Source organism: Notolabrus celidotus, chromosome 6 (genome assembly GCF_009762535.1).
Source record: "Notolabrus celidotus isolate fNotCel1 chromosome 6, fNotCel1.pri, whole genome shotgun sequence".
Lineage (NCBI taxonomy): Eukaryota > Metazoa > Chordata > Actinopteri > Labriformes > Labridae > Notolabrus > Notolabrus celidotus.
The window spans coordinates 24,187,367-24,213,428 of NC_048277.1; the positions used below are offsets into that span (position 1 = coordinate 24,187,367).

The 26,062-nt window shown below is 39.7% G+C and overlaps 1 protein-coding gene across 2 annotated transcripts; it reads left to right on the plus strand.

Annotated features, from left to right (window-relative positions):
- The first annotated feature begins 925 nt into the window (after positions 1–925).
- pkp3a (plakophilin 3a) lies at positions 926–25,930 on the plus strand. Of its 2 annotated transcripts, XM_034685085.1 has the most exons (14): positions 926–1,050; positions 4,470–4,641; positions 12,202–12,293; positions 14,581–15,395; positions 16,600–16,723; positions 17,889–18,093; positions 19,593–19,767; positions 20,229–20,346; positions 20,467–20,631; positions 20,772–20,954; positions 21,278–21,431; positions 22,585–22,780; positions 22,926–23,013; positions 24,712–25,930. In XM_034685085.1, exons 1-14 carry the CDS (start codon positions 1,048–1,050, stop codon positions 24,751–24,753), a joined length of 2,532 nt encoding a protein of 843 aa, XP_034540976.1. In that variant the 5' UTR covers positions 926–1,047; the 3' UTR covers positions 24,754–25,930. The 2 variants fall into 2 exon arrangements, with proteins under 2 accessions (XP_034540976.1, XP_034540975.1); XM_034685084.1 differs by lacking the exon at positions 926–1,050 and having other exon boundaries at positions 4,261–4,641.
- Positions 25,931–26,062: the final 132 nt, after the last annotated feature.

Below are 26,062 nucleotides of genomic sequence, written 5' to 3' on the forward strand. Positions count from 1 at the left end.
ATCCTCCTCTCAGCCACTGACTCCAAACTAGGGCTGATGGCTATAGTAACTTTAATTAAAATACAGCAACTTGCTTCTGTAATCCAGTGTGAATCATTTAGACAGGCGTCCCTTGGTGGTTACCTCTAATTTTATGTATAATACAGTTTTGAATTTGGTATAAAGTATGAACAGAGGAGGTGTCAGTGTGGATCTGCTCTGGCAGGAAGCTTTGACACTTCCCTAAATCTACAGTGTGAAGAAAACACTGAAGTTCAGGTTGGTGTTTTTCAATCTATTTCTTTGTCTTAAAGGTGAACAGTTTTCAAAAATAACAATTTTCACTTAATCAAATGTTGTAGTTTCTTGTTTATTACTTTAAGTCGTGTGCTGCGACTTCAGACAGACAGTTGGATCCTGACGCACCAGACAGCAGGAAGAGCAAGGTTGTCACTCTCCCTCTCATGCAATCACTCTCTCTGACGCACATGCACACACATACACACTCATTCACACAGTCTCACAAACACACACACACTGACACACGCACACATTACCCTGAGTCAATAACCTTTAGGCTGATTTCTGTTGCTCTGTATCTCTTAACGGGGCTGGGAAACATAGCTGTGCTGTGGTGATCTGCTGACTTAGTGAGTCACCAGAGATATGTTGCAATATAGTAAAATCAGCCCTTATGTGGAATCACATACTAAATATAGTGAATTGTGCAAATTCACAGTAACCATATACCAGTTTTAAAGGAGGCGGAATTCATGGTGATAACACAACTTAGCTTTGAAATGTGTCTTTTCTGGCAGGTTGTGTGTGAGACCATCTGCTCTGCTGAACACTCCCTGTGGTGTCATACTCTCCTTTGACTCATCGCTTTGTTTCTGTTAGCCCTGCATATACCTACGATCATAATTGCAGGGCGGTGTCTGCGACTATAACTTTTGATACTGTCTAATAACCCACAAGGTAAGATCACCTGCACACACAAGCAGGTTCACTATAGCGGAGAGGAAAATACTCTATTCAACATCTGCCATCTACACAGACTCAACTGTAATGGTGAGTGAAAAAGAAAATATACCAGATTAATGTGATTTACTAATGTTTAGATTGTAGAGTAATTGATTTCAGTGAGAGCTTACAGAGCCACATTAAGCACTTGCATGTTAAGCTGTGATTGATTGTTTTATTGATGCAACAACAATGCAGGGTGAGGAAATGTTTGAACTATAATGAAAAGTGATTTCCCAGGTAATGAGGAGTAGAGAAAGCTGAATGTATTTCTGTCACTGTAGGCTGTGTAGTTTTAATGTACTGTGTTGATCTGCTCTCGTTCAGTAGCTTCTGCTTTATCCTTAACAAAATGTATGGTTTATTGACCAACCTTTGTACCGCCTGCATCTTATCTCTTCATTTCTGCTTTAATGCATCTGAACAGAAGAAAGCAGTCAGGTAGAAATCTCGTAAATAAAGCGATTAAAAGGCCACATGTTTTAACACTTTGATCTAATTAGAAAGTAATGTTCATTCCGCTCCAACACTTCATTTTTTAAACTTTTCACTACACAGGTAGACACCCTGTGTCTATGCAGCACTCCCATGATTCATATCAGTGTATCACTGCAGTGACTCATAGTTGCTAAGCTCAAATAAAACAAACTTGATAAAGCTGAGGAGTGGCTCCAACGTAATAATAGCCTAGGACAGTGCCACACCTTGTAACAGTCCCTCATTTGTACATGCTTAACGTCAATGGCGAAATTGGATATAATTCATGTCAATTTGTAGAAACAGAGCTCTGTTACTATTCAGAACTTCTTGTCGCACACTGGAGCTTAAAGTTTGGGTGATAGTAGTTAATCTTACACTCTACCAAGCGCACTACAGTAAGGCCATACAACATATTTGGATATATTAAAAAAAATTCAGATGCAGTTTTTAATCAGTTGTTAACTTTATGAGGCTCAAGATGTAGCATCAGCTTATCACCAATTCAGTATATTGTAGTTTGCTTGTGTTGCTGTAGAAGAGAACTGCGTAAAAGTCTAAAATGTTGATTTTGATGAGGCTCTCCTCAGTGCAGCACATGTGAGGGGTTAAGTTGGGACAACATAATACACACAGCTTTCATGTTTTAATCTAGATGAGTAGATTTATCATACTTGATGAGTAGTGTCTGCTGCAAGAAACAGGCAGGGAGCCGCAAAATGTATGTGTTTTCTGGTCAGTGTAGAATTACTCTGTTTTAAGCTATTTATACAGTCTATGGCTTTAAGTAATCATGCATTTAGCATCCCATCAGAGCAAATATGAAAATGCACATGATGAAACTTTGTCAACAATAATAACTTGAGGTGTACATCACTTTATGTTTTTATTATTAATCTAAAGCTGCAAAGGAGCATGGTTGAATTGTGTGATACATTAATCTAAAGCTGCAAAGGAGCATGGTTGAATTGTGTGATACAGACTAAATGTAGGAGTTGTGAAAAATGTTCTTGCAGTCAATGATATGATGACATTCTTGGTTACATCCCACCACTACAGATGTCGGTGTTAAAGCACAGGATGACATGTGACATCAGAGCGTCAATGAATGAGAATTTGATGACTTATTGTAGACAGAAAGTCCAGCCCTCTTACATTTGACCGCGTTATTAATTTCAGCATGAATCCCCTGTAATCACAGGCTCTCACACACAGCTGGGTGACTAACAGCTACTTGAACTGGTTAGACCACACTCTTACTTTCAGTGTTTGCTGTCACAAGAGTGGAGATGAATGGAGCAAAAAAGTAACAATGAATTAAAAAAACTCAGCTTAATGTTTGTTTAAGGTAAATTAAAAACAATAAATAAATGCTGCGTGGTTCAGGAGGATGCATTTCAACTGATTTCTGGTATTCATAGTGTAACTTTTAAAGAATAACATCCCACTTTAGGTTTACTTTTTCGACTTAAGTCAATTTTATTTGCCTTTCTTTTGCACCTTTATACGGAAGCCCTAAAGGAACATGGTCAAATACATTTTATTTTCACCGTTTTCTTGAGATAATGTGTTCATTTCAATTGTTTTCTCAAGATCTCAACTTATTTTTCTCATTATCTTGAGAAAAAAACGCTTGTTATCTCAAGATCTTGACTTATTTATCTCATGATAACGGGATAATTAAAAACTAAGTTCATTTTCTCGAGATAACGAGATAAATGATCCCGTTACTACGAGATGAATAAGTCGAGATCATGAGATAACAAGAGTTTTTCCCCTGAGATAATGAAAAAAAGGTGAGATCTTGAGAAAATGGTGAAAATGAAATGTATTTAATGTCCTCTTAGGACTTCCGTACCTTTCTAAATGTAAATTATTTAACAAACTGGATTCTAATGAATGCAGTGATATATAAAGGTAAAAAATCCCTCTGAAATAGTGTGTCAGAAGTAAAAAAAAATAATATACTGTATATCTCATTCAGTTATGCCCTGCTTGTATCATGTTATGGCAAAACTTAGCCTCATCTTTGGTATTTTAACATAAATTTAACAATCTCTTTAAAACGTTCAGCTGCTAAAAAATATGCCTCAGTGATTATTTTCTCAAATAGGACCTTCATTTTTGGTTACTAACAAAAAGAAGAGGTTGAGACAAATGTAAAAAAAAAGCTACTTCATTGTCCCCAGAATCCATAAAGAAATTGGTCACAGATCATTCAAATACAAAGCCCCATCTGATTTGAATAATCTACCCCCTTCTCTTAAATTCACCACCTCCATCCACTGCTTTAAATCAAATGTGTTTTATCATTTAAAAAAAAAAGCTGTTCCTGTTTCTGACGTATGTTAATGTGCTTTTTAGATGCCATTTTCTTTTGTTGATGCTGTCTATTTTCAAGGTTTTTGTTTAATGATGGGGTACTAGGTGGTTCCAGGAGTGAGTAAGGGTGAGGGAGAGCTGTCTGTGTTTTTGTATTTGTGTTTGTTGTGATTTACTGTTTTGTGTGTATTAATTTGCTTTGTGTTTTGTTGGGACCCCTTTGAAAACGAGATGCTGCATCGCAAGGGGATATCCCATAATAAATAAATTACAAAAAAATACAAATTACTTTGAGTGTGCAGATTGAATGTAGGGTAGAAAGGAGCTGTTAGGTTTTACAGGAGGGGATCCAAAAGTTTAAATTCAGGACTATTATATTCAGAGAGACGGTGATTTTACGTTAGGAGGTCAAAATTCTGAAAATCAGTGAAAAGAGAAAGAAGCACCACCTGTGGGTCAGGTAGTTTAGTGTCAGCTCTCGAGGCCCCTCCTCCAGCGGCAGAGCAGCTGAGCAGCTGAGCTCGTTCTCTCTGGATCCTTCAGATAGTTTCAGCCGCTCCAACAACCTGCTCTGCAGTTCAGTCCAGACGCACTGCCAGCGTCTCTCTTCTTCTCTTTCCACCATGACTACCGCTCCCTCAGAAACCGTCTTTTTGTCCGCTTTACAGCCAAACACCACAGTCACCACCTACGGGTTTGACTCCCAGGTCGGGCATGGGGGCTCGGCTATGGACGAGCTGTCCAGAGCACAGCGCGTGCAGAATCAGGTCAAGATGAGACTCGCGGAGAAGTCCACACTTCCGCGTCAGAATGGGTCAGCCTCGAACTACGCCATGTCAGGTAAACACCAACAAGTCTCTATATCACACAGGTCTACAGTGACTCTATCAGAGTGTTTCTTGGTGAAGGGCGCTTGGAGTTAAATGTATATCAAGACTCAAGAAGATTCAAGAAAACTTTATTGCCAAGTGAGCTTGCACAAACAAGGAATTTGACGTGGTGAATGGAACACTGGTACTTAACAAGACAGTAAGGGCAATAAATATAGGAACCTAAAAACTAACCTTAAAAATTCTAAATAAAAATACTATCTGTACAAAGAAAGGTGTAGAAGTACTTTTAAGACATAAATAAATGAATTAGCCTAAGCCAGAGTGCAAATTTTAGTGGATGAATATAATAATACAATATGTTATAGAATACATTACAATATTGCACATGGTTGTTGAGATATTGCACTGGAAATCATATCCACATGGGGTCCCCACACAGGTACAGAAACGGGTGTCGGTGTGTCCTACTGCAGTGCTTAATTTACAGTTTCTCAGGCACCCATTTATTTGATTAGCTCTTATCTGGCCACTCAGTCCTCTAACCTTGTTTCCCTTGGGTTAACTCCAAATAAAGCTTTTCTTAAGGGGCTCCAATGAGGAACTGTAATGTTAAACATCAAATACTGGACATTCCTCGAAATGCTTCTGTTTGTTCTCTTGTTTATGTTTGTAAAATTTAAACCCACCCAAGGCAGGTGTTTCCTTTTTGATGTTACAGCTAACAAGAAGTGACAGGTTGAATATTTGACTGAATTTCCCCTCCAAGACTTCACTTTTCTTAGTCAGATGTCTTAGTTTTAGATGTTTTGTGTAATGACGTAGAAAACCAAACATCAGTCCCATTTCATTTGAAAGCTCAGTTGTTTTCTTTTGTCTATGCTGGCTATATGACTGAGATGACAAATTCAATTTAAGAGCACGTGACTGTCTGGAACCAAAAAGTGCTTCAGATCAGTCAGCAGCTTTCACTACCTTATGAAAGAGCGTGCATGTATTTATGACTTCTGTTGTCTGTTTGTGTTCCTCTGTGTGGCTGAGTTGGATTTTTTTTGTGTGTATGCTCGTCCCTGCTGCATTCCTCTGGACTCGATTCCCGTAAGCTCATCTGGGAATTTGGCTGTTCAGCTGCTCTGCAGATTCGTAGCAGCTGAACCTGAACTGAAACCTCATTCAGGAGTGAATCCTACCCCTCTGTATACCTGCTCATGAGAAAGGGTTAATATGTAACAGGCCTACACAAGCGCTGCTTTCATGAACTCCCCTGATAACACACTGACATGAAAGCCTCTCTCTGTCTGTGAGGCTGGGTTTCAGCAGGTCTTACTCAGCTTTAAGAGGCGAGGGTTCAGGAGATACTTGGGAGATGACAGTGTCGTGAGAACCAGCTGTTGTGTCGTCTAAAGACGTCATGTTGTCGAATGGCGTCTGTCTGAGTCAGAATCAGCCAAGGCGGGATTGTTACGTAAGCAGCGGATGCTTCCAGGAAAATCAAGCATTAGTTTACCTGCTTGTCAGGACACATTCGAGGAGCTGAATTGGAGTTAGAATACAGCTTCACATGGACGTGGTCTTGTTTTGTTTTTGTGACTAAAACCTGTGCACATGGTTGCTGCTGCTTGATGCGTGAGGACATTCCTTCACGTCCCATAATTCATTGTGTCACCTCCAATCTACAGTGTGCAGGCTGAGCAGCTCGATGTCAGGCCTGTGTTTGTTTGACCTCTTAAATGGAGGCTTCAGAGATCCAGGTTGACGAAGAATCGTTTCTCACACTTGTAGTTCAAGTATTTCCCAGAGGCGCCAACAATACCTGCCCCAACAGAAAAAAACATACTGTTCATGCCAATTTAATGACTGGAATGTAGAGGGACATAAAACACTATTGCTAAATGGGTCACTGTCTGGTTTTACCGCCTTTCTCAGTTGTCAATTGCATCTGCCACTTCAAACACGGCCACACTGTGAATATTTGGCTGAGCTGGATGTTTTGTAATCTCAGTGTGTCCTTTGCCCAGGGCTGTGCCTGGAGGAAAACATCAAATGTTGCCACGTTGTGTCCATCTTCTTTTAAAACAAAAGAGGGAGAAGAATCCTTAACAAAACAAAAGCTATCACTTTAGTGGTTTGTGGCTTTTTAGAGAAGCTCATTATGGATGTGTGAGTGTTCTCAGAAAAACACCCAGAGGGATCCACAAGAAATGCATCCTCCTCCTCCTCCTCCTCTCCAGTATCTACAGGACCACTGTGCATTCACATTCACAGCAGTGACTTATAGGTGTTCACAGGTGGGCAAGTCTGAGCAGAAAATTAGAGCGGAAAAAAGGGGTGTACATGTGTGGGAAGCCTTGGCTTCAAGACCAAACATCCTTTTTTTTCAAAGCACAACAGAGGGAGAACATTTTTTATTGCTGACGGAGTTTTCAAGGTGTGTTATCTGTGTTGTAAAGGTGTGTTGGGCGTTGGCAGGGTTGGGTTGGGGACGGGCCAAGAGACGCTTCAATCACTCTATACCAACTGGTTTTGGTGTGAGTGAGTGAGTGAGTGAGTGAGTGAGTGAGTGAGTGAGTGCGTGAGTGAGTGAGTTCAGCCTCCCCTCTTCCCAACTGAGGAACTTTAAATCCTACCACTGTGTTCAGACAACATACATCAGAGTTGTAAACACAGTCACACTAAGAGGACTGTCTTTGTGTTTAAAAGTGTTCTCAAATTATTTCATTAGTTCACTTGGAACTTGAGTTGAAGATCAGTTGTAGATCATTGACCGTTGAGCTCACTCAGGGCCAAATGATTAGTTTTGTAATATGATCAGTGTGACCTAGTTTCAGCATTGATTGCTGGCTCCTGACAGGTAGCTTCGAGGCTGGTTACCTGTTTAGTCATGCTCAGTCAGTCTGCACTCTGATCCAAAAATAATAATGAAAGTTATTGAAGGTTTCATTTGCTACAGTTGTTTATCATCCCTGGGGGATTACTTTTCTTTGGTGAATCCCTGACTTTTCCTCCAGTGCCACCATTTAAATTGACAATTTTAAAAGAGTTTAGTTAGTACATCCCAGTCAGGATAATGATGATTGCTCAATTTCATGCAGACTTATCATCTCATCAATATTTGTTTCTTCTATTCTTTATGTCAGGGGTTCCCAAAGTGTGAGTCGTGATCCCCTGGGGGGTCACTAGACACAAATGGGGAGTCGTGAGATGTCTTCCAGAATGTTTTTTTTTTTAAAGTTATCTAAAAATATTTGTTATTAATATAATTTATTTTTGTTTATTTACCTTCCTTTTTTTATGTTTATCGTCCTTTTTTTATACTGTTTATTATTATTATTATTATTATTATTATTATTATTATTATTATTATTATTATTATTATTATTATTATTTTGTATTTTATTTATTTATTTTTTCTTCTCTTTTTGTTGATTTTGTATTGCTTATATATATTTTGTTAACTGAAAAAAGAAATACTGAAAAAAATGCAAAAAAAGTTGAATGACAAAAGTTGTTTAAAAATAGTAATTTTTACCCTTTATAGTAAAGAAAATAGACAAAAATAGTAGCTACACTTGAAATAAAACCTTGAAAATAGAAAAATGTAATGAATTTTCTGCCTTTCTTTTTGCCAGATGACTCCTAAGTTTAGGGTTGATGAACAGTTAATAATCAAAAGCATCAGTAGCAGTAGGTTAATTCATAACGGCACAGGAAACACAGACGCATGCTCATATAGGTAGGGTCATTTTCTGCAGACCAGCTAAATGAAGCCACATTAAATCACTTTAAGGGACAGTGGGGGTCGAGAGTCTTTGGCACCAATATTTTGGGGGTCGCAGGCTTATAAGTTTGGGAACCCCTGCTTTATGTGACAAAACACCTACATCACTACACAGTATCGTCTGCTGAATTTGTGTTTACTATTCAGGAGCCTTTTCTAGCATGCTAACATGCTACATTAGGATTTTAACATGTCTCAAAATGTTTGCTAAACACCAGTATGTTAGCATCGTCTTTGTTAGCATATAGGATGTAAATTAAGATTCAGAGAAAAGCAAACAAGAAGATATTTCCATGATGCCCAGCTTGAGTTTGAGTTTTGAACTAGTCAGCAAGTGTTAGCATGTTGACACAACAAACCAGACAGCACATGGAGACGTTTGCCCTCAGGGATTTTTAGCAGAAAGTCTTATGGAATGCAGCATAAGAGGCAACAAAATGTATCAAATAAAGGCGTCATGTTAGGGTCAGTGAATTCGGTTTTCAAGGGAGACCCGAACTCATCTTTGACTGCCTATTTTACCAGAATCTTCTTTTCGGACACCAGACCAAGAACTTCTAGTGATAGCAAACTTCAAACTTGTAGCACATGGTTGGAGTTGTGAAATGGTTGCAGGTTGATCTGTTGAGGCTAGAGGTGTCAAAAGTATTCACATTCATTACTCAGGTAGAGCTAAGTATAGATACTAGGGTTTAACAAGACTTCTGTAGAAGTTGAAGTATCAACTCAAGCTTTTTACTCAAGTAAAAGTGTAAAAGTACTGGTTTCAAAACGACTTAAAGTATAAAAGTAAAAGTAATGTAAGGGGAAAACATGCCATTAAGGACAAAAGCTTAGGCTGTGTCACAGGGGCCTATAGTGCACTACCCCACCTCTCAAAAAAAACATTTCTCTAAAGGCCATAATGACTATAATGTTATATTAATATGTCAGTGTTGAAATATTTGGGTTGCACCTGATTCAGACGCATTTATGCCCATTGAACATGAATGCATTTTCATACAATGCAGATACATTAAAGAACATATATATGTACTACTGAGCATTAACGTGTTTCATGGAGCAGAAGATATGATGACTAGTTGCCTATAAGAATTGTAATGGTGCAAAAAGTCAAACTTCACAGGCATGTTATCAAAAGCCTTTATTGGAATATCAATGTACATAAATGTGTTTTTTTTTTAACGATGACAAGCTGAAATGAAAACAAGCCGAAATGAAACAGGAGTAACGAGGCTATTTTTGAAATGTAAGGAGTAGAAAGTACAGATAATTGCGTGAAAATGTAAGGAGTAGAAGTAACAAGTGGGCTGAAAAATAATTACTCCAGTAAAGTATAGATACCCAAAATTTCTACTTAAGTAAGGTAATGAAGTATTTGTACTTTGATACTTGACACCTCTGGTTGAGGCCCTGAAACCACTTGGTTAGATTTAGGTAAATATATGGGGTGGGCTAAAATAATTTGATGATGCTACACAAATTGCATTCACCTGGCAGAAAACCCCAAAGACAAACTTCATTAAAATGTATTAGCATTTTCTAAAACTATCATCAATATGTGAGCATGGCTTTAGAGTGTTTTGTTACACACCTGGAGCAGCAAGTCACAGAGAGTCTGTTTTAATTTTCTGTAAATAATTCAAAGGATGATAAATGAATTCAATCTGCCGGAAAATTATGGTACAATTTAACCAATTACACATACAGTACAGTTAACATATTAGACATTCCTTTAGTTGACATTTGAGCCAATGATGTTTCCCATCTTGGTGAACATTTACTTAAGGGCTGCCATCGCATTCATCTCCTGTCTGTCAGGTCACTCTGCTGGTTTTTAGAGCAAAACATTCACACACTCTCTGTGCTGAGAAGGTCCGATGAGTGTCTTTGTGTGTCAGATGTGCCGCTGCTCTCAAAATGAAGGGTAACCAGAGACTCTGAGCTGGTGGCTGGTCAGGTCCTGCTGTTTTTCATTGAATATTCAGTCCTCGGTGCTACCTGACACCTGCTATTCAAACAGTGCAGTATGCCTTTCATGCAGGTCGGTTGGTCATTGTTTTAAATAAAAGAGGCGTGACACCTTGTTAATGCTGTCACGCTAAGATTAAATCCACCTTCGCTGTGTCAGATGTTGTATCTCAAATACTGTTCAGGATAAGACTTAGTCTCTTTTAGCCTTTAGAGTTGAATGATTCTGGAGAGTGGATCTTTTAGAGAGAGGGTCTACCCCAGTTCTCATTACTTAAACCTACATGAGAAATAAAGGAAACATAAATACATGTATTTGTGTAATTAAGAATTCAATCAAGAATTGGACCCTTGAGCTTCTGAAAGGATCATTATTGTTCGACGATTGGTCAGGGTCGACTTGATGCTTTGTCATTTATGTATGTGGCTGAACTCTCTGATCAGCTGACATGACAAACACCATTGAAAGTGTTCATGTTAAAGACAAACTTGAAGCTGGGGGTAATCAACCACAGTATTTTCTGCTACTGCATGATACAATCTCAATTGATTAACTTTGCCAGCTGAAAGTGATGAAATAAAAGTCACACATCGTCATATGGTGATAGCTGACCTCACAACTTGCTGAATAATAGAATGTGTTGCAATTTCCATAAACTTTTCGTTGACCTCTCAGTGTTTGATTCATGACTCAAGCTTTCCGATTGAAGACAAACGAGAGCTACTTGCTTCCAGAAACTGAAATATGATCAAAACCTAAATAGTGGACAAAAAATAAAAATAAATGAAAAGGTCTACAACATGACAACATGACAACTCAACTCAACTCAACTCAACTTTATTTATAAAGCACTTTAAAAATGACCACAGCCGAAACAGAGTGCTCTACATAAATAGAGAAAACAACGCAGGCATAAAACAATTAAAACAATTAAAACAATAAAAACAATAAAACAATAAATAAAAACAAACCATAAAACACTAAAACAGGAGCAGAGTCTCACGCGGGGTTGTAAGCCAAGGAATAAAAATGGGGTTTTAAGACAAGTTTAAAAAATGGACAGTGAGGAGGCTTGTCTAATGTGGAGGGGAAGCTCATTCAATAATTTAGGAGCAGCAACAGAAAAAGCTCTATCCCCTCTGAGCTTCCGTTTTGACCTCGGTACCTCCACGAGCAGCAGATCAGCTGACCTGAGGCACCGAGCAGGAGCGTAGGGGTGAAGGAGCTCAGAGAGGTCAGGCGGGGCCAGACCATTTAAAGATTTAAAAACAAATAAAATAATTTTAAAACAGACTCTTAAGTGCACAGGTAGCCAGTGGAGGGAGGCCAGGATTGGAGTAATGTGCTCCAACTGGAGACGTGCGAGGGAGGCAGATATGTGAGCAACACTTTTCAAACACAGCAACATGATATTAATTTGTCTTTCTCACAGCTAATGTATCAGACTGTAATAATGCTAAGATGCAGAAGTGTTAATATTTAAAGTAATTCAGATCCTCCTGAAGTTCAGTTCATTATTAGCTTATGAAAAAAGTGATTAAAGGCTAAAAGAAAATATGCAAAGCTTGCTCGCTTAACTGACTCAGGATTTTTCTTTTAGAGCAACAATAACTTTGTACTTAATTTGGAAGTTTTTTTTTCATAGCAATATTTTTACTCCCTGAAATGGTTAATAGGGTTTAAACATGAAGGTCAGGAAGCAATTATTTCTTTCTTATTATTATTTTATCATTTCTAATTGTTTTATTATTTTTGTCACAGTCCTGTAATAATCTGACAGTATTGTTAATTTGTCATTCTGTTTTTCTCCTTCCTCCCAGACTACGGTGGCTCTTCAACGATGAAATACCAGACCTATAACCCAGGATTCACCTCTAAATCCTCCTACATGCACTCAGGCGCTAAAACAATGGTGAGCACAGCAGCACTATCTCACTCTCTCAGCATGTATGAACACATCCTGTGGAAATAATCAGGCAATCATGTAATGGGTCACTTAACTAGATGTCTAAAATAAACCAAAACACAATCACAGAAACTCTGCTGGTGTCAGGATGGGTCAGCCTGGACCCAGCAGGCGTGGTATTTCACAGGAGGCTGTGATGAGATCAGCTCGAGTTTTCAAGTCCTCCCTCTAGATTCCTTTATTTTGATGATTTAACAGGACGACGCTGGCTTTGTGCCTCAGTTGTTTGAGAGATTTAACATGCTTTACTGTTAGTCAAGATATCACTTTTAAAACTATTATGATCAGTCAGTCTTTATTTCTATAGAGCCAATTCCTAAGACACTTACTCAAGACTGAGATAAGAGTCTATCTTATCTCATCTTAATCCAGAGCAAAGTACTCTGCAGCATGTAGCAAGTAACAGTGACAAGGTAAACGTCCTTTTAACCGGCAGAAACCTTGAGTTGAGCAGAACCAGACTCATGTTGAACAGCCATCTGTTTGGACTCTAATTGGGAAAGAGGGCGATGCAGGAAGAGAGAGATGAATAGAGAAAGCAAGAAAACAACACTCCATACAGACTTATGGTTACAGTGCCAATGAAAATGCTAGAAGTGTGTGGGTCTAATAATGGAATTTACAATAATGATGTTTATAATGGGGGTAGGAATAATAATATCAGTTATTGCCAATGGAGTTGAGTAAATAAAAAAAATAACATTTGCATTATAACAGTGATAAAAATGATGAGACTGATATTAATAGTTGTAGCATTTGTCAAGGCAGGGCCACAGCAGCGGGCCATTGGCAGCAATGATTCAGAGGAACCTACGAGACAAGGGAGCTCAACAGCTTTCAGAAATATCGATGGACATGAAGATTTAAAGTTGGTGACATGCAAACAGTTCGAGGAGGGAGTGAGAGACAGGAGCTAAGTGTGCCAGTTCCCTTGGCAGTCTAGGCCTATAGCAGCATAACTAAGAGCTGGTCCAAGCTTGAGCCAACCCTATTCCCCTAGCCAAGAGTTAAGCCTACTCTTAAAAGTAGAGAGGGTGTCTGCCTCCCAGACTTTGACTGGTAGATGATTCTAAAGAAGAGGGGCCTGATGACTGAAGGCTCTACCTCCCATACTACTATTAGAGACTTGAGGTATGACAAGAAGGCATGCTTTCTGAGAGTGTAATATTCCAGGGCCCTGTGAGCTCTCTAAAATATGATGGTGCCTGACCATTAAGAGCTTTGTAGGTCAGAGGAAGAGATTTTATGGGGACACAGTGTAGAGAAGCTAACACAGGAGATATGTGCTCTCTTTTCCAAGTTCTTGTCAATACTCGAGCTGCAGCATTTTTGACCAGCTGAAGAGACTTTAGAGACTTATTAGAGTAGCCCGATAAAAGGGAATTACAAAAATCCAAGCTAGAGGTAAGGAACGCACGGAAACGTTTTTCTGCATCATTTTGAGACAGGATGTGTCTAATTTTTTCCAGTATTGCAAATGTGAAAGAAGGATGACCTTGGAAAAGGAGTTGAAAGACAAATCCTGATCAAATAGAAGAACCATTGTTATAATCCCAGATTCTTACAATGGTGGCTAATGCCAACCAAGGCAGTTATATCATTAGAAAATGTCACCGAGCTGTTTGGCGCCAAGAACAATAACTTCAGTCTTGTCTGAGTTGAGCAGCAAAACATTTTTTGGGTCATCCAGGCATTGATGTCTTGAAGACATACTTCTAGTTTAGTAAGCTGACTGGCTTATTGTGGCTTAAAAGTATAATTGAATGTCGTCTGTTTAACAGTGAAAATGTATGCAGTGTTTTCTCATGATATTCCCTCCCAAGATGCACAAATAATGTGAAAAGAGTCAGTCCAAGCACTGAACCTTGAGGAACTCCATGACTGACCTTGCACAGAGGATTTCTTGTTTCTATGTACAAACTGAGATCGATCTCATAAATAAGATTCAAACCAAGTGAAAGCTGTTCCTCTAATGCCAATTAATTGTCTTATTGACAGGATGTGATGGTCAGTCAACACGACTGCAGCACAAAGGTCTAATAGGACAATTATAGAAGAAAGAAGACCACTGTGTGTAGCAATATAAAGTCTTCCTTTGTTGAAATTTAGCAACTGTTTTGTCCATGAGCAGTGACTCACAACAAATTCATCCACTCATAGAGTTCACTACAGTACAATGAATCACTCTTATCGCACATTTTATTTTAACAGAAGCATTTTTCTTTATCTTTAGCTTCCACGTATATCCAAGCAAAACTTCAGTGCCCGGTCTGCAGGCCCTGACCTGGCCCAACTCCACAAGATCAGTGTCGGGGGTGGAGGAGGTGGGTATAGTGTTAGAGGAGGTGGGTATAGTGTTGGAGGAGGTGGATATAGTGTTGGAGGAGGTGGATATAGTGTTGGAGGAGGTGGGTATAATACTGGAGGTGGTAGTCATTACTACCGAGAAGACATACGTATGGGTACCAAACCACAGATGCGTATGGAGCCAGAGACCCTCTCCATGCATGCAGTGCGGGCACACACAGAGCAGGTTAATCCCTGGATGATGGATGGCAGCGATGCCGGCAGCTTGCTGTCCGACAGGGATGCCACCTACACCCGCCAGTACACCCAGAGCGCCATCAACGGCTACAGCGGCCAGATGAGGCAAGGAGGCACCATGACCTCACAGGCTCCCATGCGTCGATCTCTGAGCGGCACTCTTTCGGGTGGTGGAGGAATGGCAGGAGGACAGACAGAGATAGTTCATCATGCCCCGTACAGAGGTCCGGCTTATCGCACCATCAGCAGGATTGCAGGCAAAAACAGGATGAGCATGGGAAGTATGCAGCAGACCTCAAGCGGGAGCAATTTTGGCATGGGGATGGACGGGGTGGACAGAGGCTTCATTACACCTGGAGTGTCATCTGCCTCTCAGGGCAACCTGATGATGCAGCGCCAGGGCACCTTGTCCCGCGCCATGTCCATCAAAAGCATGCAAAGTGTGGGCCGCGGCGCAGACATCTACGGGATGGATATGGAAGCCAGCATGGGCAACCTCAGTGGGTGAGGAAATGACATGACTAATGAATTCAAAGATTATTTCTGCTCGTATTCACAATCATCTTATCTTGCATTCACCACACATGGCATTGCACGTTTCTGACAGATCTGTAGTGTTTGACAGTGCCTACTACACACTTTACTGGATCGACGCATTGAACCTTATTAACCATAAGATCAATCCTGAAAACATGCTGATGTTAACTGATAGGCCAGTAAACACGAGTCTGATGTTTCTCTATAACTTCCTTCTCGTCAAAATATCCTGACAAAAGACAAAAAGAACACTAATGTGATACTGACGAGTTTTATTCGTGCAAACAAAGCCTGGTATACCGTAGTTTTATCTTCAGTTCCTCTTTTGTTCGAAAAGTACATCAGTGAGCAACTATTTCGGGCATCTGTATTTTTAATTGAGTCAAACTTAGACATACGATTCTGCTCCTGTAAATATGAGGGAGTCCGACAAATGTGTATTCATCCGCTGCTGGAAATAGTCCACAAAATGTATTTTGATTTAATTCAGTTTAATGAGTAATGTCTGCTTAAAACTACAGTTCCTAACTCTCTAAACAAACAAAACATTCAACTTGTTTTTTTAAAGCTTCATGTGTTCAGTAGGCACACTAGGATTTAATGCTGAGTCTGACGGAGAAGATACAGAAGATTGTTGTTTTTAACCATATGAAACAATACCAGCCGCATCCTTTAATTATCTTATAAAACAAAACAAGAGACGACCGCTCTGCACATTCTGATGACTCAGTTTAGACTCAGTTTGTCTGCACATCAGCGAAACTGAGTGAACGTCAAACACCAATGTGTGTAACATTTCAGGAGGATTTAGTGAAGGAGTGTGTAATGGGAACAGTGTATTTCATAAGAACTGTGGATTGGGAGGTGGCTCCATAGTGGCAGAACTGGTTTTGGGTGTGGCAGCTCAGTTTCAGGCCTCACATTTCACACATCCCACTGCATGTGGTTAGCCGAGCAGATTTGTAGACCACTGTGTGATTTGGAAGAAATTCAACACGCTGAATTTTGCAGGCCAGAAACAAATCATCTTTGAATAACTACTGTGGCCTCTTTGTTGTTTGCAATCAAGCATCCACAAGACATATTTTGTGCTACCATACGTAACAGCAATGTAATTACATAAATGCAATGTTTAAGATTCTTTGATTAATTGTGTTTGCTCATTTAACAGGATTAACGCTTTGGACATGCAAACCGCTGTGCAGAACCTGAGCGAGCCCGACCCTGAGATGCAGGTCCTTGGTGCTGCCTACATTCAACACGAGTGTTACAATGACAGCGAGGCTAAAAATGAGGTAAGGTACTTGTACAGACGGAGCTGGTGGTTAGAATTCCTTTGGGTCTTCCCTTTCTGCAGTCACTTATTGAGAAACTGAGCCATAAAAATAGTTTTCATGCTTGTGAGACATCTTTCTGGAGACATAAAGTAGCTACAGTTTTCTTCTGCTCTGCTGTTCTTCATTTTGTTCCACATGTTGCTCCATTTACCATCACTGTAAGTGCAGGTGGACTCTGCCCTTAGTAGGTGTTGAATGGCAGACATGCAGGAGAGATTAAAACTCTTATCTCTTGGTGGGTTGGTCGCCTGATTTGGCTCTGTGCTCTGAGCTTGTTGAAGTTATTTTCAGCTCTGAGGGTACAGCCCCTTGTGAGCCGGATTAAAGTCAGTGTTTAATGAGGTTCCTGAAAAATGATCCAGGTGATTGTGTATTAAAAGGTATAAAAATACTTTTGAATACCCTTTGAAATACTTGTTCACTTTCACTGTTTTCCAGAGATTAAGATAAAAAGATGAATACCACTGTTTATGGTAAATATGGACAGCCAGCAGTTAAGATCAGCTGAACATAAAGAGACAGGAAAAAAATAGCCTGGCTTTGACTAAAGGGGGAAAAAATCCCATAAGCTCAGAAATATTGACTTTACAGGCATGAGACTGATTCTGAAGCTTCTCTTAACTTTTGTGAAACAGGTATTTATGAGAACATCTGCAATGGTTTGGAAATACGATGCAGTTGCTTTAAAAGAACAGTATGGCAATAAAAAAAATAGACACTAAAATGTGTGGGATAATTCCAGATTGCACATAGTTTTGGACATACAAATATTTTAAATGATATAAAAGATGTTCAAATAACATAAATTGTAAGCAGCGTTGCTTTAATCCAGGAAGGCCTTATATTTACTTTCTTATGAAAATGTGAAGTCACTTGATATAGTTGAAAATTACAATATATTATGAAAGGATAGGAAGAGATATGATACATGGTATGATCAATATGATACAATATGGTTTAGGACGATATTATAGGATACGATTTGGTACGATTTGATACTATACACTGTATTCTCCCCTTATTTATATTTGTTTGGACTCACATTCTACACACACTAAGCTGCCTACACATTCAATAAAAGATACCCACATCCTCAGCATGTTTTCCCCCTGTCTGTCTGTAGGTGCGTCGCATGAAGGGAATCGGTGAGCTGGTGAAGCTGTTCAACTCTGACAACCAGGAAGTGCAGCGATTCGCCACCGGTGCCACACGCAACCTCATCTATGAAAACATGGACAACAAGGTGGCCCTGATCGAGGAGGGCGGCATCCCACAGCTGGTGGAGGCCCTGAAAGAGAACGACGATGAGCTCCGCAAGAACATCACAGGTTGGAAAATCCCAATCGCATTATTAAAACAACAACATGACACAACAAGCAGAGTTTATCTCAGGCTGCTGGTTTTTGGACTTTTGCCGCGCATGTGAAAAAATGAATTCAAATGGGCTTGTCCCAACATGTGGATCCAGCACGATCTTTGCCGTCGTGTCCTCGAAATGTAACAGCAAAAAGTCGCAGAAAACTTGATATTATTTTACACCGAACAAACAGAAGGCCACTGTAGCTAAAATCTCTCACAAGAACACAGATAAAATGAATTCCCTGAACCAACAACAAAGATTGACTTTGTCTTTTCTTGCAGGAGATTTTTGAAAGGGTGTTCTTTGTTTCAGTACGGTGTTGTTTCTTTCACCGTAACAATTCTAACCCAGTCTTATCACCCTGTAGCACTCATTCACTCTCACAAGTTCATCCGCTGTCATCATTCACAATGATCTGTCTTCAGCTGAACTACCAGTCATTCTTTCTCATAACTCCAGCGCTGACTGAAATTCTTTAAATAGATGATTCTGCTCCACACTCCAGAGATTCATATGTCTGAGTGTGTGCAGATGAGGAGGCGGAGCCGCAGTCTTTTCTATAGGGTGTGTGAAGAGGAGGTTAAAGGAGTGTGTGGGAGTTGTCTGGGCCTGTTGACCAACAGTATATCTGTCACTCCCTTTTATGAGGGAAGGCCTTGTCACTCTTTCCTGTCAGCCGTTACAACTTGATTTGTATCTGTGAGATAGAAGGATAGTTGTGTCAGTGATAGATAACAGAACAAGTGTAGCTCTGTACCTTTTTTTTTTTACCTTGGGGAATTTGTCAAAAAGCTACCCAGGAGTTATATTCCCACAAAGTGCCTGCATATGTTGAACCTACACTGCTACTTGTTTTTCTCATGCATTTTTAAATCAAGTTTGTGTGTTGCTGTAGTTTTATTCAAGTTTTTCAAGTACTTGACAATGTTATGCCTTAGGGCATAGCTCAGTGTCTTGCAAAATAAGCTTATTAGCTTTTTTGCAAGATGCTATCTTCATGCCTGTGTGTTTAATATGACCCCAAAGCCAGCTGCCGTTTAGCTTAGCTCAACACAAAGACTCTAAACAGGACAGTACAGTCAGCCTGTTTTTGTTTCCCTGTCAGTTTCAAACTTCCTGCACAACGCTTCCAAAACTACAGGAAGCCACTGCACCTGGTCAAGAAATAGTCCTTCCTGAAGTAAACACCAAGTCATTCTGCTGTTTTTTACTGTGACCTTCAGACAGCCAGTCTAAGTGATTGTATTGTTTACAGTCTTTATGATCAGCTAAGCAAAACTGATGGTGGTAGCTTCCCCCTAAACAAACATGCAGACTCCTCCTCTGACTCATGCAAGAAAAGGAATTGTCTTTTTCCCAAAATGTTAAACTAAGTTGAAAAGTTAAACCGTAAATCATAAATATGCAGGATAAAAGGATGTATGTCACTATTGCTGACACTCTTCTGGTGTGTGTGAATCTGTGCAGGTATCCTCTGGAACCTGTCATCTAAAGATAACCTGAAGGAGAAACTGGCCCGTGAGACACTTTCTGATCTCACTGAGAAGATCCTCATTCCTCAGTCGGGTGGTGGAAACGTTGACTACATCCAGCAGACCCCGTCTGAGTCTGAAATATTCTACAACACCACAGGATGCCTCAGGTGCACCTCACTTATCCGTCTTCTCTTTGTCTTTTGTCTGAATGCATTCACTCTGGTAGGTCTGTGTCTGCTTGGATTTACATGTAGAGAACTTGTTCTGTCAGGAGAGACAAACTCTTACGTCAGCTGACAGCTACTGGAGCTTTACCCCACCCATTGCTTTTCACTGCTGTTAACAACTTTCCAGGCTCTAGTTGCTCTTGTTCTGCTCAGTTTGTGTTCATCTTGATGTTTTATCTCTAAATGAATCAACAATAGGGGAATATTTGCAATGCTGCATCATTTTCTTAAAAGTGTGTCCTGCAGTGGCATATCTCTGCAGCTCTTTGTCTTAAGTGGAAACACCCTCCCACACTCCTCTTTATTTGCACCATCTGGTCAGAGTAATGACACGCATGCTTCCTGACTGACTTAAAAATGAAATAACTCTCTGACCTCTAACTCCCTCTGTGTGTGCTCAGGAATTTGAGCTCTGTGAGTGAGAAGACCCGCCAGCTGATGAGAGAAACACACGGACTGGTGGAGTCTTTGGTGAGCTACATCAAGCTCTCCATGGATGACAACAAGACAGAGGACAAGGTGAGACAGGAAAAGTATAAAGCGTTATCAAAGCTGCTGTAATGAAAAAAACTAAATTCTTGTGTATTCATGCATGTGTGTGTGTGTGTGTGTGTGTGTGTGTGTGTGTGTTTTTCACAGGGTGTGGAAAATTCAGCATGTGTCTTGAGGAACCTCTCCTATCAGCTCTACAGTGAGATGCCTCCATCTGCCATGATGCGCCTGGAAGGACCAACCAGAGATCAGGATACAGGAAGGGGTGAAGCCATTGGATGCTTCACACCTCAAAGCAGGAAAGCCAAAAATGTATGCACAGATGTGATTCAACCACTGTTCTCTTTTGTTGCTACACTCAGCCTTCTGATCGGTCTCAGCTCCATGTATGTCTGATCCCCTGCACTGTTGAATCTGAACTCCATCTCTTTATACTTTCCTCCCCCTCACAGAAAAAGAACCAGAGTCTGTCCACTTTCACCGAAGTTGCTCGGATACCAAAGGGTGTCGAGTGGCTGTGGCACCCGCAGATTGTTGGGCTGTACGTCCGTTTGCTGCGCGATTGTGAGATCAACTCCACCACCCGCGAGGCAGCTGCCGGAGCGCTGCAGAACATCACTGCTGGAGACAAGCGGGTAAGAAGCATCATTTTTTATTTTTTTATATAACTTTATTTATATTTTTTTCTTAATTTTGAACAGAAATGTACACGTACAAACACAAACATGTACATCCTGTTCCATGTACACCCATCATGTTATAATAGTAATGATAATAATAATAGCAGAAAATAAATAAAACATTTGTAAATAGCAATAAATACATATAATAAGATAAATAAATAAATAAAAATAGGAGTGAGTAAGCAGCGTATTTATTGGGTCTCCTGTTGAATCATTCAGATGAAATAATCCTCTGGTAAGTGTTTCACGTTGTCTTTCTGTATTTCTTTCTGCAGTGGGCATCAGTGCTGAGCCGGGTGGCTCTGGAGCAGGAGCGTGTGCAGCCTGTGGTGATGGACCGCCTGCGAACTGAGCGTGATCTGGAGCTGAGATCTCTCACAGGCTTACTCCGAAACCTTTCCCGCCATACCACAAACAAGGAGTCCATGGGTCAGTCTTTCTCTTGTGTGGATCCTTTGAGTTACAAATAATTAGATGCTATCCTTCACGTTTATCTGTTCGGACAAACTTCAGGAAATGAGAGAACACTCCCGTCACTACAGTTTCATTTCAGTGTGATTTGCCTGGTTAAATGATAAAAGAATAAACTCCTCAGATGTTTAAAAGTATTAGGTTTAACACTGCAAAGTAAGGATCTGAATTAACATAGTGTGAATATCCTCCCCCATCTAAACACCAAGATTTAGTAAGGAAATGTATAAACAACACTTTGGTTGGTATTTTTATTTGTTAAAGAGTTTGAGATAGTGACATTATTTAATTTTGTTTAGTCAAAAACAAATCAGGTTGCTCAAACTGGATTGGTCGAATTTAGTCAATCAATTTAAAATGAGATTTAAGATCAAATTTCCTCATCAAAAACAAGGTTAGATATCAAGTCTGAGTTTGTGATCCATCCATCTTTAACAATTACTGAACATTTTCTGTTTATTCTATTTATACATTACTTGATAACAGGGTTTAAAAAGGATTCTTGACAGAAAAATACGATATGAGCTTCCCACAGCTGGAAAGATAGTCTTTTCATAAACTTGGCAATCAAAGCAGAAGAAAGAGGCAATTATTTGTAGTGTTAATTCAACATGACTGGAGTCAACAGAGATAAGAGTTGTGTGGTATTTCCTGTTGTTTTATTTAAACCAGATCACACTGAAAGAGTTGCCTTCCAAGGGCACCACCGGATCCCTCTACTTAGAAAAGCTGTTACATTTCTGTTTTATTAAGAAAACAGTGACCCCACTCACATCGCCTCTATGTCCTGATGTCTGTTGAACTCAATTCTTGCTTTTTTGGATGTCTAAAACTTCAGCTTGTAAACAATCAGATACAGCCCATAGATTTGGATGAATGTTAAATGTTGTCTGGTTGGAAAAAGTGCAAAGTTTCCATCCAATTACTGAGAATGCAACCATCAAAAACATTCTGAGCAATATTATCAGGGGTTATGATACTAAAGCCAGGGTTGTGGGACAAGGCCTGACAACAAAGACATGAGAAAACAGAACCCCATAAAAGAAAAGATCAGGAAGTGAAAGTGAGTCTTAAACATGTTATACTAACAATGAAACCTTGGTTCCTCCAGCCACATCAGTGGTCCAACACTTGGTGACCAAGCTGCCTGCAGACGGACACCAGAAGGTGCCCTCCAGCGAGGTGGTGGTCAACATCTGTGGAGTCCTCAACAACCTGGTGACCGGCAGCTCTCTAGCTGCCAGAGACATCGCCTTCTTCGACGGTCTGTCAAAACTGGTCGCCATTAAGAACTCAAATGACAGCAGGTGAGATGTCTGCAAAGTGGCGATCATTAATATACATTTTCATATTAACACCGCTGACTTTAACTGTTACTCAAAACACAGAGCGATATCTGCAAAAGTATGTGTCGTGTGAACCACTTTATAAACTATGTTGATTTTTTTTCAGCACTGGGAAGATGAAAGCAGCCAAAGCAGCAGCCACAGTTCTCAGCAACATGTTCCAGTACAAGAAACTACACAGCACGTACAAACAGGTAAGAGAGGGCAGTCATTGAGGGGTGCCTGTGGCTCAGTTGGTAGAGTAGAGTCGGTCGTCTATCAATTGGGCGGTTGGCGGTTGGATCCCAGCTCCGGCAGTCACATGCCGAAGTGTCCTTGAGCAAGACACTGAACCCCGAATTGCTCCCTCTGTTGTTCAGAGGTGTGTGAATGTGAACGAATGAGATTAGTTAACACTGATGGTTCCTCACTAAATAGCAGCCTCTACCATAATTGTGTATATATTTTCCTAAACATGCCTTTGTATTCGTTTGTGGACTTACCTGTGTCGGTAACTAAAAATAAGGATATTGTTAAATCTCTTTGGGTGAAAGTCCCAAGGTGGCGTTGTTGGTATTTTCTCTTCTTCTAAACCCAGAAGTCCCTTTCCAGCCCTAACTTGGTTACACTTCACTTCTGGCATGGGTGAATGTGACGAGTAGTGTAAAATCACTTTGAGTGGTCAGGAAGACTAGAAAAGAGCCATATAAGTACAAGTCGATTTACTATTTACATAACAAGGCTGACAGATGATGGAGCAAATGATACAAAAATTTGTGGAAAAATGAAAAGTATATCCAAGATATATATCGAGTTTAAATAGGTAAAGATTTCCGATTTTCAGGTGTAAGCAGAGTATTGTTGGTAGTGGTTTTACTATATCCAATCAGAAACATTTAAAGGAATTAATTCAATTTTAAATGTTTAATGTTTTCTAAAGATTATATCAAGTCTTTTAGAAGCAGATTATAACACCAGTAAGGAAATAAAATAATTTTAAAACTTTGCAAAAGCAAAGGTAGCAGAGATAAAAAGAGAAGTCACTTAGGTAAAGGCATGATTATTAATTAATTAATGTAAAGTCATATTTTGCAAAGTGGAAAATGTCTTTAAAGATGTCTTATTTGGGGGGTTTACCTGGCTTCAAACAGAGGCAAGAACAAGTGCAAGCACACAAAATTCAAAGCTCAGTGGTAGAGCCTCTCTTCATGGGGGCCACCCTCATCCCCACATGTGTGTTTGAGCGTTTGTGTGCCTGAGCGTAAAAAAAAGGGAGAGTAGGATATGGTTTGTGTATGTGTGTGACAGGTTACATTCCTTCCTCTCTCTCTCTTTTCAAGTCTATCGTCATTTTGGCGGTATATGTTAACAACCCATATATCGCAAACGGTTCACACTGTTCTCAATCAACACACACACACACACACATGCATACACACACACACATGCATACACACCTAGTCAGTTTCAGGTGTGTCCCAGTCTTGGGCAGGACCAGGTAGCTTCACTGCCTCTTTACAAATCACTACTTGCCCCTCCCTTGGGTGCGGCATTCAGCTTATTTCCTCATGAACAAGTCTCAACTGAACAAAAAATGCATTAATACTTGTTCGACATACAGTTTACATACATTGGAATTCTCAGATTCCTCAACTACTTTTGTCATTGTTGCAACAAATTAAGTACGTTTGCAACAAAATAAGCTCTTAAAACTCTGGATTGCGTAACTCAGAAATGTTTGCATACAGCTGTGAGCTCTGAGGTCGCTCTAGGTCAAATTCCGACATGAAGGGAGTTTTAGTTTGACACCAATGTGATTTAAGTATATATATTAGAAAAAGTTATTATGTAATCATTTTCTTCAGTTTACGTCCTAACAGTGTTGTAAAATATCTTGCTTCTCTGTGTTACAGAAAGGATTTACGAGACCGGATTTTGCAGATATGACGATCTAAATCGGCACCCATGTGTGGAATAAATTCTTCAGACGTCTGGGATTAAATTAACTCTTAATAGTCTTCAAAGATAACATTGGTTCACATTTATCTGCCATACTTTGTGATGAGAACATGCACAAGTGGTGGAGCGATGGAGCAATGGAGCAATGGAAAAGGACTTTATGTATGTCAGTGCAGTGCGAGAAATGTGGCTCCAGAGTGGCTGACGATTGACGGACTCTAATGTGTGCACCTTAAGCATGTACTCTTTGTTTGTACACTGTTTGTTTTCGTGTGGAATCAGGGATTTCTTAACTGTCAGAGCAACTTTTATTCAGATTAAACCCAAGCGTTTTTTGTGTTTCTGCTGATTTAAAACTGTCGATGAACACTTGTGCCTTATCTTCTTACTGCTGCGCCTCATCACAGCATGAATGCAAACATTGCAGTGCTAACAATGCATCTTTGTAAATATTGCTTTCTCTTTTACATAGAAATGTTTTTTTACTGCAGCCATGTACTTTGTCTTTGATAGGATATATATTTGATAAATGTATGTTTATGAATGAGTTGAAATTATAACATAGATATAATTGAATGTAAAAAAAAGAGAGATTGATAGAAAGATAGAAATACCACCCTCCATGTCAGTATGATCGCTCTATCAGTGTGGGGATAATGACTATGCTTCCAAAGCAGACTTCTTATTTGCACTTCAAACTGACTAAATCTCAGATCTGTTGTAGAAAAAATGCTTACGTGACAATTGTAGTGCCTTTGTGTAACATGGTTCTTGTCATACTTTTGTTTCACACTTACCACAAATGTGTGTGTGTATTTTATAAAATGGTGTGAGTGTTAAACACAGGGATTATAGGATACAGTCCTAATATTTGTTCAGTACTCCAGGTCTTTTCATGTGTTCATAAATGACCAATCACTACATGTATCACCCTCCAGATTGACGCCTTGTTTGAATTAATTTTAAACTGGCAAGTATGATAGTGTAATAATTTTCTGAAACTTGTTAAACTTTAGTTCAAGAATTCTTTGACTTGTGTAAATTTTTGCTCTGTGGAATAAATGGTGAGTTTTGTGGGTGTTTGAAAGACTGTTAATAGACGTGATGTAAAACAGGCAGATGCGTCATCAGATGGATGTTTTTCACCGAATAAAGTGACAGATATTGAAGTGACATGTCATAGTGAAAGCTTTTTTCGGATGTGTGGGTGTGTGTGTGCTGAAACACTCTTGACACCAACATGCTGAATGTCAGCCACACCCTGTTTACATATTTGCTCCTGCTCAGACAGGAACAATACAACAC

What these genes read in the sequence shown, in the direction of transcription:
- pkp3a (XM_034685084.1), top strand. Translation starts at nt 4,425, where the DNA reads ATGACTACCGCTCCCTCAGAAACCGTCTTTTTGTCCGCTTTACAGCCA. An exon ending in AACACCACAGGATGCCTCAG is followed by an intron (nt 19,768 to 20,228) that starts GTGCACCTCACT and finishes GTGTGTGCTCAG; the next exon opens with GAATTTGAGCTCTGTGAGTG. An exon ending in AAGAACTCAAATGACAGCAG is followed by an intron (nt 22,781 to 22,925) that starts GTGAGATGTCTG and finishes ATTTTTTTTCAG; the next exon opens with CACTGGGAAGATGAAAGCAG.